This window comes from Odocoileus virginianus, chromosome 23, assembly GCF_023699985.2.
Source record: "Odocoileus virginianus isolate 20LAN1187 ecotype Illinois chromosome 23, Ovbor_1.2, whole genome shotgun sequence".
NCBI lineage: Eukaryota > Metazoa > Chordata > Mammalia > Artiodactyla > Cervidae > Odocoileus > Odocoileus virginianus.
Window position 1 is genome coordinate 427,014 of NC_069696.1, and position 15,521 is coordinate 442,534.

A 15,521-nucleotide genomic window follows, 5' to 3' on the forward strand; every position below is an offset into this window, starting at 1 on the left:
AAGGAAGACTAGAGGAGGATCCCCAGCCCCCATGGGAGCCTCAGCTGGTGTCTTCCCACCAGATGGGTCATGGACCGGTACTGTTGTTCATGCCTGTGGATGGTTCTCTGGCTTCCCAGGTGCTCCTTGTAACCCTAAGAGATATATATCAATAAAAGGGCAGGTTTCAGGACTTCCCTGGTGCTCCAGTGGTTAAGACACTGAGCTTCCAACCCAGGGAGGCCGGGATTCGACCTTGGTTGGGGAACTAAGATCTTGCATGCTGCAGGGCCAAAAAATAGAATAAAAATAAACCATCTCCAATATTTACCCCTGAGTCAGACAGCAAGTAGTATCTACTCTAGAGACTTTTTTAAGGTCATGCTGACAATCACTATATTTCCAAGAACTTTCCACTGCACCTGTTCCTTGAGCCTTCCCCAGACACAGTCCCACAGCCTCGCTCAGGCCAAGCCCTCACACTCCCCTTGGAGGGAATGGACTGTTCTCCCACCTGAAGATGGAAAACACAATGTGTCCGATATCCATTTAACTTTCTCTTTTCCTTTGAACATGTTAAGCTGCCCTTTTTTCCCCTCTAAATACTCTGTAATGAAATCCTGGTACTTGTTTTTAGAAAGCAAGCCCACAAATGCTCATGAAATAAATCTCAGGAAGATGAGAGTATAATCCTTCTTATCCTGGAGCTGCAGAAAATCAGACATGATTCTTCTTCACAGAGTTGATCCTGATAAAAGGATGAATTGAGAACATTCAGTGAAGATAAATAATCCTGTTCTCTGTTATACTTCTGTCATCTTTGGGAGTGTAACTTGTATGGAGGAATCTTTTTAAAATATTCAGACTTCAGGGATGATTGCTATAGGAGCAGTGCAATGGCATCTATAAACTTTAAAAGGCGGCACCTCAGGAATTCTCTGGAAATCCAATGGTTAAGATGCCAAGCTTCCACTGCCTGGGGCAGGTTCAATCCTTGATTGGGGGACTAAGATCCTGTCTGCTGTGTAGCACAGCCCCAAAACAAAGAAACAAAAGGCTGCAACTCTGGTCAGCCATTGATAACTTATTCCTCTGAAAACGATATTTAACTAACTTCTTCAGGAACTTTCCTGACGGTTCAGAGGTTAAGACTTCAGCTTCCAATGCAGGGGGTGCGCGTTCAACCCGTGGTCCAGAAGCTAAGGTCCCAGGTACTTTGCAGCCAAAAAACCAAAACGTAAAACAGAAAAGTGAAAGTGGAAGTCACTCAGTCGTGTCCGATTCTTTGTGATCCCATGGACTATACAGTCCATGGAATTCTCCAGGCCAGAACCCCAGAGTGGGTAGCCTTCCCCTTCTCCAGGGGATCGTCACAACTCAAGGATCGAACCCAGGTTTCCCACATTGCAGGCAGATTCTTTACCATTTGAGTCATAAACAGAAGCAATATTGTAACAAATTCAATAGTCTTTAAAAATGGTCCATAAAATAATAGTAAATTAACTAATTAACCTTTTCCATTTCCAGAAAGCATAAGTACTTGTGAGACTGTGGTTTATTTGTTAGACCAGACAGATACCTTTGGGATTCTCTTCTCCTTTCTAGCATAAAGGTAAAATTCCATTACTCCGTTTGACCTTTTTTTTCCCCAAAGTTTTTAAGAGCTTCGGAGCCTGCAGGTACTTGAATTAACAGGAGGAATCCCTGCGCTGTGACCCACCAGGAGAGACAGGAATCACCTTTATGGCACGCGATGGGAGTTCAGACAGGGCAGCCCTTTGTCCACAGACACGCCCTCATCCCCCTCCACCTGCCTACAGAAACTTTGGCCTGAAACTGATCCTGTCTTGCGTCAGCCCGAGCCTGCTGGACAAGCAGCATCCGGGCCTGTGAACCGGATTCAAGGACTGCCTCAGGGCGGCCCTCAGGCCTGTTTGGTGAGGCGGGAGGTAGGGTGGTCACAAAGTTCACTGTCTACAAGAGGCTGGCTGGTTACAGAATGAGCAGGAGGTCAGGGAGGGAGAAGTCTTGCTGATTAAAGGCGAAAGGCTAACTCAGAAGGAGCCATCCTACCGAGTGTGAAACACGCACACGGTAAAAATTAAACAGTGCGAAAAAGACAAGAGTGAGTGCCCCCTCCCACCCCTGATGGCCTCTGGGGCCAGGGCGGTTGTGGAGTTGTTTTTCCTCTGCTTTGGGGTAGGTGAGCTATTCTTGAATCAGACAGCAGGTGGCGCTCAATCCAGAGAATTAGAGAAAAGGGAACTGCGGAGAATTACTCAACTCATTTCCAGTAACTTCTGCCTCCTCCCCCACAGGGCCTTCTCCAGCCCCACTTCCTGTTCCCTGGCCCGGGCCAAGTCCTCTCAGGACTCAGATGTCAGGTTCCAGATGCCTGGTCTCAGAGTTGTGGGAACAGTTTCTGGGGAAGCCTCACTCCACCCGCTGCCCAGGCAACATGTGAGTGTGCCTGGAGGGGCTGGGGAGGCTGAGGAGACTGGGGAGGCTGGAGAGGCTGAGGAGGCTGAGGAGATTGGAGGCCGGAGAGGCTGAGAGAAGTCTGGGGACATGGGAAAGGCACCCTGGGGCAGATGTGCACACTTACACACACACACACACACACACACACACGCACACACACACACACACAGCCTCCAGCCTTCCCTGGGGTGTGCTGGCTCAAGCTCCAGCCAGGACACTATCGTATGTAAATGCCTCTCACTTGTAACCTCCAGGCTCTTCAGACACCAGGGTGGGCCTGGGGTTGGCTGAAGCAGACAGAAAACAGCCCCTGCTTGGATGGGCCTCTCCAGGGAGGTGGGCAGCAGTGGAAAACCCACAGTCCAAGCACAGGCTGACCAGGAGGCTGAAGGAATTGGGGCAGGAGGGGCCATAAGGGTGTGGACAGAGGTGCCCAGACCTCTCAGCTCTTAGCGCTGCCTGCCCCCCCTCATGTCTCCGCAGGCCCCAGGCCACAGCCATGCAGCCCCATCTGCGCTGGCCTACTCCCAAGTGGTGGTTCCTCCTCTGGGGAGTCCTCCAGGCTTGCCCCACGCAGGGCTCCGTGGTGCTCCTGGCCCAATGGCTGCCCCAGAAGCTGACATCCCCTGGGTACCCGGAGCCGTACGTCAAAGGCCAGGAGAGCTCCATGGACATCGAGGCTCCAGAGGGCTATGCTGTGAGGCTCCTGTTCCAGGACTTTGACCTGGAGCCGTCCCCGGACTGTGAGCAGGACTCCGTCACAGTGAGCTGGGTGGGGTTCTGGAGGGACTCCGAATGGGGAGGGCCCTTGCTGGAGCCCCAGGGCAGAGGGAGGGGGCCAGGCCCCGAAACTCGAGGCTTACCCAGGCCAGGTCTTCCAGCTGAGGCCCCATGCTTACCTGTGCCCCCTGCCATCTGGGCCCCACCAACGAGAGAGAAGGCCACAGGTCAGGAAGCCTCACCAAGGGACACACAAACACTGCAAATCCCTAGAGTCGGAAGCAAGAACTCACACATCAGTCATTAAAAATGCAGCATCAAGCATGTTGTATGCCTGCACTGTTGGGCTCAGGAGCTGGATGTTCAGTTCAGTTCAATCGCTTAGTCGCGTCAGACTCTGCGATCCCATGGACTGCGGCACACCAGACTTCCCTGTCCATCACCAACTGCCGCAGCTTGCTGAAACTCACATCCATTGAGTCAGTGATCCCATCCAACCATCTCATCCTCTGTTGTCCCCTTCTCCTGCCTTCAATCTTTCCCAGTATCAGCATCTTATCCAATGAGTCAGTTCTTCGCATCAGATGGCCAAAGTATTGGAGCTTCATCATCAGTCCTTCCAATGAATACTCAGGATTGATTTCATTTAGGATTGACTGGTTTGATCTCCTTTCAGTCCAAGGGACTCTCAAGAGTCTTCTCCAACATCACAGTTCAAAAGCATCAATTCTTCGGTGCTCAGCCTTTCTTTACAGTCCAACTCTCACATCCATACATGACTACTGGAAAAAATCATAGCTTTGACTAGACAGATCCTTGTTGGCAAGGTAATGTCTCAGCTTTTTAATATGCTGTCTAGGTTTGTCATTGTTTTTCTTCCAAGGAGCAAGTGTCTTTTAATTTCATGGCTTCAGTCACCATCTGCAGTGATTTTGGAGCCAAAGAACATAAAATCTGCCACTGTTTCCTTTGTTTCCCCATCTATTTGCCATGAAGTGGTGGGACTGGATGCCATGATCTTAGTTTTTTGAATGTTGAGTTTTAAGCCAAATTTATCACTCTCCTCTTTCACTTTCATCAAGAGGTTCTTTAGTTCCTCTTCACTTTCTGCCATAAGGGTGGTGTCATCTGCATATGTGAGGTTATTGATATTTCTCCTGGCAATCTTGACTCCAGCTTGTGCTTCATCCAGCCCGGCATTTCACATGATGTAGAAGTTAAATAAGCAGGGTGACAATATACAGCTTTGACTTACTCCTTTCCCTGTTTGGAACCAGTCCATTGTTCCATATCCAGAACTGTTGCTTCTTGACCTGCATATAGGTTTCTCGGAAGGCAGGTAGGGTGGTCTGGTACTCCCATTGCTTTAAGAATGTTCCACAGTTTGTTGTGATCCACAGAGTCAAAGACTTTGGTGTAGTCAATAAAGCAGAAGTAAATGGTTTTCTGGAATTCTCGTACTTTTTCTATGATCCAACAGATGTTGGCAATTTGATCTCTGGTTTCTCTGCCTTTTCTAACTCCACCTTGAACATCTGGGAAGTTCTCAGTTCACATACTGTTGAAGCCTAGCTTGGAGAATTTTGAGCGCTACTTTGCTAATGTGTGAAATGAATGCAAGTGTGCAGTAGTTTGAACATTCTTTGGCATTGCCTTTCTTTAGGACTGGAATGAAAACTGACCTTTTCCAGTCCTGTGGCCACTGCTGAGTTTTCCAAATTTGCTGGCATATTGAGTGCAGCACTTTCACAGCATCATCTTTTAAGATTTGAAAGAGCTCAACTGGAATTCCATCACCTCCTCTAGCTTTGTTTGTAGTGATGCTTCCTAAGGCCCACTTGACTTCACATTCCAGGATGTCTGGCTCTAGGTGAGTGATCACACCATCATGGTTATCTGGGTCATGAAGATCTTTTTTGTATAGTTCTTCTGTGCATTCTTTCCACCTCATCTTAATATCTTCTGCTTCTGTTAGGTCCATACCGTTTCTGTCCTTGATTGTACCCATCTTTGCATGAAATATTCCCTTGGTATCTCTGATTTTCTTGAAGAGATCTCTAGTGTTTCCCATTCTATTGTTTTTTTCTATTTCTTTGCATTCTTCATTTAGGAAGGCTTTCTTATCTCTCCTTGCTATTCTTTGAAACTCTGCTCTCAGATGGGTATATCTTTCCTTTTCTCCTTTGCCTTTCACTTCTCTTCTTTTCTCAGCTATTTGTAAGGCCTCCTCAGACAACCATTTTGCCTTTTTGCATTTCTTTTTCTTGGGAATGATTTTGATCACAGCCTCTGGTACAATGTTATGAACTTCCATCTATAACATTGTATAATCCATTTATTATAAGTTTCCATTTCAATTCCTGAAATAAGGTGGGCTGTATAATGTAACTATGGTGGGCTAAAGAAATCAGCTAGGTATCTGGTCATGGATTGAAGAAACTTGGGAACCAGGAATAGAACAGGAACTGACTTAAGGAAGTTTCAAGGAGGTAGTACAGCTTCCAAACCCCAGTAATGTGCAGAACCTTCAAGACGGGGCTGGGGTCCACACTGACATGACCCTGTGACCACGAGTGGTCAGGATCACCCCATACCTGCCTACCCCCTCCACTTGCAGATCACAGCCAGTGGGATGGATCTCGGCCAGTTCTGTGGGCAGCAGGGCTCCCTGCTGGGCAGGCCCCCTGGTCAGAGGGAGTTTGTGTCCTCAGGGAACAGTTTGCGGCTGACCTTCAGTGCCCCAGCCTCTGAAGACAAGACCCCAGGCCTCCACAAGGGCTTCCTGGCCCTCTACCAAGCCGTAGGTGAGGGTGCCCCCAGGGTGCAGGGAGGGAAGTCCCTGCCCACAGCCCTGGCCCTGGTATCTTTTTTTTTTTTGGCTGTGCTGGTTCTTCATTGATGCATGCCAGCTTTCTCTAGTTGCAGTGAGGGGGGCTACTCTCTAGTTGCGGTGCTCGGGCTTCTTGCTTAAGTGGCTTCTCTTATAGTGGAACATGGGCTCAATAATTGTGGTGCACAGGCTTAGTTGCTCCGTGATATGTGGGATCTTCCTCGACCAAACTCATATCGCTTGCATTGTAAGGCAGAGTCTTAACCACTGAACACTAGGGAAGCCCTCCCTCGTATCTTGAAGTGACCAGTGGAAGCTGAGACTGGGAGTTTGGGATACTGGGGCTTAGCCCCTTGATGCCCAGCCTGCCCTCTGGTGAGCAGCCTGGTACCTGAGCACCAGCTCAGCTCCATTGTTTCCCTGCAGATTGACAGCCCCAGTGCTGGCAGATCATCTCATATTTTAACCGAAACTGAAAATTCAGAGTTTTAAGTGAAATTCTAGATTTACAAATGGTAACCCCAGGCTTTTTGAAAGATAAGGCATGCCCATGAGTAAAATTTTCAGTAAAAATAATCTTCCTCTGATCTCTGGCCCTTAGTCCCTGGCTCCCTTGCCCAAAAGTGACCCTGTTCTGTTTCCTGGGTATTCTTCCAAAGGCATTCTAGGCCGCTCGAATACAAATACTGTGGTGTGTGTGTGTGTGGCATACTAGTCACAATGTTTTAAATTTGCCCTTTTTCATTCAGTTAAATATATATATATATATATATATTGGCCACAACTTGAGGCTTGCGGGATCTTAGCTCCCTGACCAGAAATCAAACTCAGGCCCTGGCAGTGGAATTGCTGAGTCCAAACCACTGCACCACCAGGGTTTTGGTAATTAGTGTTGCCTAATTCTTTTAAAGACCATATAATATTCCTTTACTGATGCATCATAGTATATTTAATCAGTCTTTCAGTGATAGGTAGATCCTACAAACAGTACTGCTCTGAATATCTTTGTATATACATCATTGAGCACATGCATAAAGATAAATTCTTAGAAATAAAAAATTGAAAAATGTGTGCAGTTTTAATTTTGATATTGCTAAATCTCCCTACAAAAGGTTTACTAATTTACACTCCCACTAACCACATATGAAAAATGTCTGTTTCCCCTTCCCTAATTTCACAGTTATTTTCAAACTTTTTTAGCATTAACGATCTGATTGGTGAAAAACAATTCAAATAATTCAAATGTTTAAAAAAAAGAAGAAAAGACTGTGCTGGGAATTCCCTTCGGTCCAGTGGTTAGGACTTGGTGCTTTCACTGTCAAGGACCTGGGTTTAATCCCTGGTTGGGGAACTAAGATCTTCCAAGCTATGATGCAATGCCAAATAAATAAAAAAATAAAAATTTCCAAAAGACTGTGCAGGTCAAACTAAATATGGTGACAGACCAGATTCAATACCTGGGTTGCCAGTTTGCAATTCTGTTCTCCGTACTAGTGACCACTGTTTTCCTATAGCTGTGAATTATACTCAGCCCATCAACAAGGCCACTGGGGTCCCGAAGGCCATTCACACACCTGGAGACAACCCCAGTGAGATCCAGAGCTGCTGCCAGGAGCCCTATTACGAGGCCGAGCCCTCAGGTGAGTCCCCATCTGCTGAGGATTCAGTTCCTACCTGTCTTACTCCCCTCCCACCCCCAAGGGACCTGAGGCCTCTTTGAGCCCCTACCTCCCAGATCTGAGCCTATTCTCTGCCTCCCTCATTTCACTCCTCAGGGACACTCACCTGCACTGTCCAGGTGCCCTGGAAGCAGACCCAGGAAAGGGAGGAGGCTCCCCGCTGTGTGCCTGGTGAGTGGGCACCTGTGGTGCCATGAAGATGGCCGCTTCCCAGAAGGGCCTCAGCTGCGTTTGGGCCTGTGGGTGCCGGGCGGCCTTAGAATAGAAAGGGGGAAGAAAAGGCAGAAAGTGAGGAAAGAAAGAGGAACCAAGAAGGCCCAGAAAAGGAGGAGCAAGGAACTCACCCCTTCTTCTTGAGGGTCAAGGGATAACCCAGAAAGGAAAAGCCAGAAGGGAGTTAACCAGATGGAAAATGAAGGAGGAAGAGAAACAGATGGGTTGAAAGAAGGGAAAACCCTCTCTTGACATGGTCTGCTTTAAGGATACACAGATAGGCTCTCTCCCCCAAATATCTCCCTACCTTGATGCTATAGTGCCTGAAAGCCTAGCATTGTTTTAAAGAGTTTTTTATGTGTGTAATGTGAAGTTCATATAACATAAAAATCACTGAAGTGCACAATTCAGTCATTTTAGCAAGTTCACAATGTTGTGCAACCATTAGCACTTATTCTAGAACATTTCCCTCATCCCCAAAAGAGACGCCAACTCTACCTTCTCCCAGTCCTCTGGCAACCACTAACCACTTTCTATCTCTATGAACTTGCCTGTTCTGGACACGGCATCTCAAGGGGATCATGTAAGAGCTTTTGCGCCTGGTTTCTTTCATCCCGTGTAATCTCTTCCAGGTTCACCCACGCCGTAGCGTGCGTCAGTACTCCACTCCTTCTCATGGCTGAATAGAATTCCAGCATGCAGATAAACCACTTTGTTTATCCATTCAGTGATTGATTGACATTTGGGTCATTTACGCTTTTTTGCCTTTTATGGGTATTACTCCAGTGAGAACACCTTCATTTCTCCTGTGTATAGACTAAGGAGTGGAATTGCTGGCTCACATACTAACTCTGTGTTTAACTTTTTGAGGAATCGCCACACCGTTTTCCACAGCAGTTGAACGATTTTACATTCCTACCAGCAACAGATGATGGTTCAGATCTAGCATTGTTGGCTGGTTGTCTGTTTTGTTTTGAATTTTTTGACTGAGTCATTCAGCTTGTGGGATCTTAGTTCAGTGACCAGGGACTGAATGGAATTACAGTGGCAGTGGAAGCACAGAGTCCTAACCACTGGACCACCAGGGAATTTCCTCAGATCCACCATTTTTGAAACTCAGTTTTTGAGCCAAACATTGCCTTTCTAACCCAGTCTTAGTACCTTTGTCAGGTTTTACTCCAGAGCCACAGTAAGCTCTAGGGGCAACCTGACCTCATGCTCTGGGAGGGAGAGATGTCAAAAATACAGAAATGACATACAAACAGACAGGAGATACCGCAGACAAATGCTGCTTGCTGCACGATATTGTTCAAAGAAGGTGGCAGGGAATCTAAAAAAGTGGCTTAGGAAAAAAGTGGTGCAACTGGTTAAGAATCTGCATTTCCACTACAGAAAGCACAAGTTCGATCCCTGGTCAGGGAACCAAGATCCTACAAGCCTGCATGGTGCAGCCAAATAAGTAAATAAATAAAGATGAAAATCAAAAAGCAGCTTTAAAAATGGCCGAGGAGGAAGAGGAGGTTGCAGAAGCAGGTTTTCAATAAGCGTCTCTTGATACAGCGCTGACTTTACCCCTCCTCTCTCTCAGCGTGTGGAAGGCCGGTGGTCCCCATCTCCCAGACCCAGGAGTCCCTTGGCGCCTCCAGAGCTGAGCTGGGCAGCTTCCCCTGGCAGGCCCTCACCAGCATCTATGGCAGGGGCGGCGGGGCCCTGCTGGGCGACCGCTGGGTTCTCACCGCTGCCCACACCATCCACCCCAAGGACAGCATCTTGCTCGGGAAGAACCGGAGGGCCCAGGTGTTCCTGGGCCACACGGACACAGACCAGATGCTGGAGCTGGGCGGCCACCCCGTGCGCCGCGTGGTCGTGCACCCAGATTACCGTCAGGACGAGCCCCACGACTTCCACGGAGACATCGCGCTCCTGGAGCTGGAGCGCAGCGTCCCCTTGGGCCCCCACCTCCTCCCAGTCTGCCTGCCGGACCGCGAGGCCTTGTACCGGCCCGGCCGGTGGGGCTACGTCAGCGGCTTCGGCGTGGAGATGGGCTGGCTGAGCACCAAGCTCAAGTACTCGCGGCTACCCGTGGCCCCGAGGGCGGCCTGCGAGGCCTGGCTCCGGGAGAGGCGGAGGCCCGAGGCGTTCACCAAGGGCATGTTCTGCGCCGGGGACCAGACGCGGCCGCAGAGTGTCTGCCAGGGGGACAGCGGCGGCGCCTTCGTGGTGTGGGACGATCGCGCCCGGCGCTGGGTGGCCACGGGCATCGTGTCCTGGGGCGTCGGGTGTGGCAAGGGGTACGGCTTCTACACCAAAGTGCTTGACTACGTGGACTGGATCCGGGGAGTGATGGGCGGGAAGGACTGACCCCGAGGGGCCGGGCTGGGCGCCCACAGTGGAGCCCAGCCGGGAGAGCGCTGGGTTCAGGACTGAGCCCTGGGTGCGGGCGGGTGGATGAGGGACACCTAACTAGGCCACAGAGCCAGAGAAATCCTCTCCTCCCACAGCCCCGCCTCCTCACCCTCCATCTTCCTAGGGGGCTTCTGCCACACCCGGGAAGCCCCATTCATCTCTGCTCTGAACTTCATCTCCTGCAGACCCAGCTTCTTCTGTACTCTCTTAGGAGATAGTCACCTTCTCATCCCCCTGTTCAAGTGCTGTGAAGGAGTAGTCTCAATTCGTTTCGTTTATGGAACATTCTGAAGCCCCTGTAGTCCACCTTCAAATACTCAAACTGGGCTTCACCAAGCACAACCCATGGCTGCATTTGGAATTGTAGCTCTTTTTGTTGTTTTAAATCAGAAAAAAAAAAAAAAAAAAAAAACAACCAGGTGCTTCCTGTGTTACTTCATTAACTCCTCACACCAACTTTGCAAAGGTTGAGTTGTTATCCTCTGTTTTACCAAGAAGGAAACTGAAGCTCAGGGAGATAAGGGACTTTTGCAAACCCCACAGCTGATACATGACAGTGAAGACATGTGCTTTTCAGCACACCTCAACACCTCTAGGTGTCCTGAAGACCCGCTGTTTCGCCCACTCCCCAGTCCCCACATCCCTTCAGGCACTCTTTTGGTGAAGATCACAACAGGTGCTCACAGCCTCCTGCTGGCCCCGCTACTGCAGGCTCCTTCATGAGCCCAGCCCTGGGTGGATGTTCCTGTAGGCGTTCCCAGCACTGCTGGAATCCTCAGGCTCTGTCTGCACCATCAAGCACTGCTCCACCTGAAAAGACCAATTCTTTCATTTTAATAAGGACTTGAGCTGATGCTTTTTTTTTTTTCATCGTAAAGAGATGGGAATGCCAGACCACCTGACCTGCCTCCTGAGAAATCTGTATGCAGGTCAGGAAGCAACAGCTAGAACTAGACATGGAACAACAGACTGGTTCCAAATAGGAAAAAGAGTACATCAAGGCTGTATATTGTCACCCTGCTTATTTATCTTATATGCAGAATACATCATAAGAAATGCTGGACTGGATGAAGCACAAGCTGGAATCAAGATTGCCAGGAGAAATATCAATAACCTCAGATATGCAGATGATACCACCCTTATGGCATAAAGCAAAGAAGAACTAAAGAGCCTCTTAATGAAAGTGAAAGAGGAGAGTGAAAAAGTTGGCTTAAAGCTCAACATTCAGAAAACTAAAATCATGGCATCTGGTCCCATCACTTCATGGCAAATAGATGGGGAAACAATGGAAACAGTGACTGACTTTATTTGGGGGGGGCTTCAAAATCACTGCAGATGGTGACTGCAGCCATGAAATTAAGAGATGCTTGCTCCTTGGAAGAAAAGTTATAATCAACCTAGACAGCATATTAAAAAGCAGAGACATTACTTTGCCAACAAAGGCCCGTCTAGTTTAAGCTATAGTTTTTCCAGTAGTCCTGTATGGATGTGAAAGTTGGACTATAAAGAAAGCTAAGTGCCAAAGAATTGATGCTTTTGAACTGTGGTGTTGGAGAAGACTCTTGAGAGTCCCTTCAATGCAAGGAGATTCAACCAGTCCATCCTAAAGGGAATCAATCTTGAATATTCATTGGAAGGACTGATGCTGAAACTCCCAAGATTTTGACCACCTGATGCAAAGAACCAACTCATTGGAAAATACCCTGATGCTGGGAAAGATTGAAGGTGGGAAGAGAAGGGGGCAACAGAGGATGAGATGGTTGGATGGCATCACCAACTCAATGGACGTGAGTTTGACTAAACTCCAGGAGTTGGTGATGGACAGCGAGGCCTGGAGTGCTGCAGTCCATAGGGTTGCAAAGAGTCGGACACGACCGAGTGACTGAACTGAACTGAACTGAACTGAGCTGATGCACTGTAAAAGAAGCAAATAAAATGCAGTTTTTCAGATGGAAACAGAAATGAATACTGTAAAACAGAAGAGAGCAAATTTGCTAGACTTCAAAGTCAAGTTAGCTATATGGTTAAAGGTTGAATTTATCTTTGAAAAATAGCAGAATTCAAAGTTATACATACATGTGGTAAGTTCCATTTTTAAACCTATAGATAGTATAAAATATTCAAAATATTAAACTGAGTTACTTTTAATGATTGTGGCAGTTTTGTTTTCCCTTATTCTCCACTATTTGCTAAATTTATTTATTTAAAGAGGATATTTTGGTTTAATTACCATATTTATTTTTATTATTGAAAACATGATATGAGTTTCTCTCCTACCAAGGCAATGTCTAGAATATGTAGGGATATATCTTTTTCCTTGGTAGGGAGAAACTCATACCACATTTTCAATGATAAAAACAAGTAAGATAAATAAAAGTAACATGTACTCATTAAATAAAATTTAGCAAATAGTGGAGTCTATACATCTGTATATCTAGACATATCTATATCTAGACATATGTATATATAGACATGTATATCTAGATATGTATATCTAGACATATCTAGATATAGAGAGAGGTAGATACAGATATAGGTGCAGTTATATAGGTATATAGATATAAATATATCCACAGAGGGATAACTTCCATTAACTTAAGAGAGAAACTTTTTTCTCCCCAGAATCAAATCTTAAAAGGCATGATCAATATAACAATGTCTTCAGTACTGGTTTCAAAACAAGTGCCTGAGAAATCTTCATTCTTTCTGCCCAGGGTGTAAGTCAAGGGTATAACACAGTGTATGAAGGAAATGAATGTTAGTTATTCAGTCCTGTCTGACTCTTTGCCACACTATGAACTGCAGCCTGCCAGGCTCCTCTGTCCATGGAATTCTCCGAGCAAGGATGTTGGAGTGGGTTACCATTTCATTCTCCAGGGGATCTTCCCGACCCTGGAATAGAACCCTGGTCTCCTGCACTGTGGATAGATTCTTTACCATTTGATCCACCAGGGAAGCCCAACACTGCATATAAGTCAAGGTTGTTGTGTGTGGTTGGGCAGAATGGGGGTCAGGCTGGGGCTGAGCTAGTGAGGTCCAGTCATGCTACATGCTATCAGGACAGAACTCAGAATCCCCAGGACAGATAGGAGAGCTCCTGCCAAGACTTACCTTCTTGGATCACCTCGTCTACCTGTACATCTTCCATCCTACCATCATGGTAAACACACAACACACACACACACATACACACACACAAACATACACACACTGCCAATTTGCTAGACCAGATGTGCCTTCTTTCTTTTTTAAGATCTTTTTTTATTTAGACCATTTTTTAAACCATTTTTAAAGTCTATTGAATTTATTACAATATTGCTTCTGTTTTATATTTTGATTTTTTTTTTTTTTTTGACCAAAAGGCATGTGAGAGCCTAGCTCCACAAATAGGGATCGAACCCTCGCCCCTTGCATTGGAAGGTGAAGTCTTAACCACTGGACCCCCAGGGAAGTCCCAGGATGCCCCTTCTTTCTTGCATCCTGACCTGGCCCTCACCCTCTCCCCTATCTTTGGTCCTTCCTCACCTGACAGAGCATAGATCATGTCGTGGGTCATGTCATGGATCAGCCCTGCCAGCAGATCCACTCCTTGGCTCTGACATACAAGCCTGCTGGAGAAACCCTCCGACCTGTATCCGCCTGGCCTCTTCCGTGTGCCTGCTCTCAGACTACATTCAGTGATGACCTGCTCACTGCCTCACAGGGAGCTGCCCCAGAGCCTGGGAAAGCACCTGACACATTAAATAGGTAGCTTCCAAATGGATAAGTGAGCGGGCAGGTAGAGAGATGGAGGGACTCATCTAATAGGGGAAACAAGCAGGGTAGATGACAGAGGCCTGAGAACTCAGAGGCCATTCTGGATATGAGCCTGCCCGGGGAACACATTGTCATGGTGTCTCTGAGCCCTGGAGAGAAGGCTTCCCTAAATAGCAGACATTTAATACAGAACACGATGGCCTGGAGGATGGAAGAGACAAGAGCCCCCTCTCTCCTCCCAGGGACCTGGCTTCTGCTCAGAAAAGATCAAGTCACTGGTGGTCCACAGCCAGCCTGTTTGCCCAGCCCCTGGCGCCATGACCCTCAGGGGCTTACACTCTGGACCAGATGCTGAGGATAAGAGGATATCTCCAACCCATCCTCAGCTGCCCTTGTTCCTCTAAGGGACAACTTCATTGGCAGGCCTGAGTCCATTGAAGGGAGAGGAAGGGTTTTTTTTTTTATTTTTTCCTGGGATCTTAGTTCCCTGACCAGGGCTCAAACCCATATCCCCTACATTGGAAGCTGGGAGTCCTAATCCCTGGACCACCAGGGAAGTCCTGGGAGGGTCTTGAAACAGACCCTAGTGGTGCTTTGTGGTTGCAGCAGCCCCTGCAGTACGTGTCATTTTTGTAAATTTCTTCATTAGCTGCACCACATGGCATGTGGGATCCTAGTTCCCTGGCCAGAGATCGAACCTACACACCCTGCATGGGATACATGGTGTTTCAACCACTGGGCCTTCAGGTAAGTTCCCTCAATGTGTCATTGCTGAGGAAATCAGGGCAGGGCCCCAGGGCAACCAAGCTTGTCTCTCCTCTGCAGCCTCCTGCACTTCCTGTCTAATCCTTGCTCCTGTTCCATTATTCCGGGCATTGAACCCTGGTTGTTCCTGGACCAGAGCTGCTGACTGACTAAGGACAGGGAGAACAGGGTTAACGGAGAAGAGAGGGCCAGGAAACAACCCCCCTCAACTGCGATTTCCACTGCCCTTTGGGTAGGAACCCTGAACACACAGCTGCAGTCCCCAGGAAGGGCCCTGAGGAAGGGGGGATCCCCATCAGATTTGGAAAGGGACATCTGAGTCTCCAACCCAAGGCTTTTCTGTCCCTAAAAGCCCATCTCTAGCCCTTCTCAGGCTACCAGGGTGGCTCAGAGGGTAAAGAATCCGCATGCAATGCAGGAGACCGGGAGTTCCCGGGTTTGGGAAGATCCCCTGGAGGAGGGCATGGCAACCCACTCCAGTATTCTTGCCTGCAGAATCCCCATGGACAGAGGAGCCCGGTGGTCTCCAGTCCATGGGGTTGCAAAGACACGATTGAGTGACTAAGCACAGCACAGCAGTTCCTCATCTAGGCCAGCAGGTGGCAGCAGGATCAGGGATTGCAAAACTAAATCAAAAAAACTAAAACTAAAAATTGGAAACAATTTTTTTTGTTTCCTTTATGAAAATGTTT

At 47.7% G+C, this 15,521-nt stretch overlaps 1 protein-coding gene across 2 annotated transcripts; it reads left to right on the plus strand.

Moving 5' to 3' along the window:
- Window positions 1-1,860: 1,860 nt before the first annotated feature.
- C1RL (complement C1r subcomponent like) lies at window positions 1,861-12,456 on the plus strand. Of its 2 annotated transcripts, XM_070453079.1 has the most exons (7): window positions 1,871-1,928; window positions 2,298-2,439; window positions 2,944-3,223; window positions 5,798-5,984; window positions 7,525-7,650; window positions 7,786-7,860; window positions 9,491-12,456. In XM_070453079.1, the coding sequence occupies exons 2-7, from the start codon at window positions 2,357-2,359 to the stop codon at window positions 10,261-10,263; spliced, it is 1,524 nt and encodes a 507-aa protein (XP_070309180.1). In that variant the 5' UTR covers window positions 1,871-1,928; window positions 2,298-2,356; the 3' UTR covers window positions 10,264-12,456. The 2 variants fall into 2 exon arrangements, with proteins under 2 accessions (XP_070309181.1, XP_070309180.1); XM_070453080.1 differs by lacking the exon at window positions 5,798-5,984 and having other exon boundaries at window positions 1,861-1,928; window positions 2,944-3,203.
- Window positions 12,457-15,521: the final 3,065 nt, after the last annotated feature.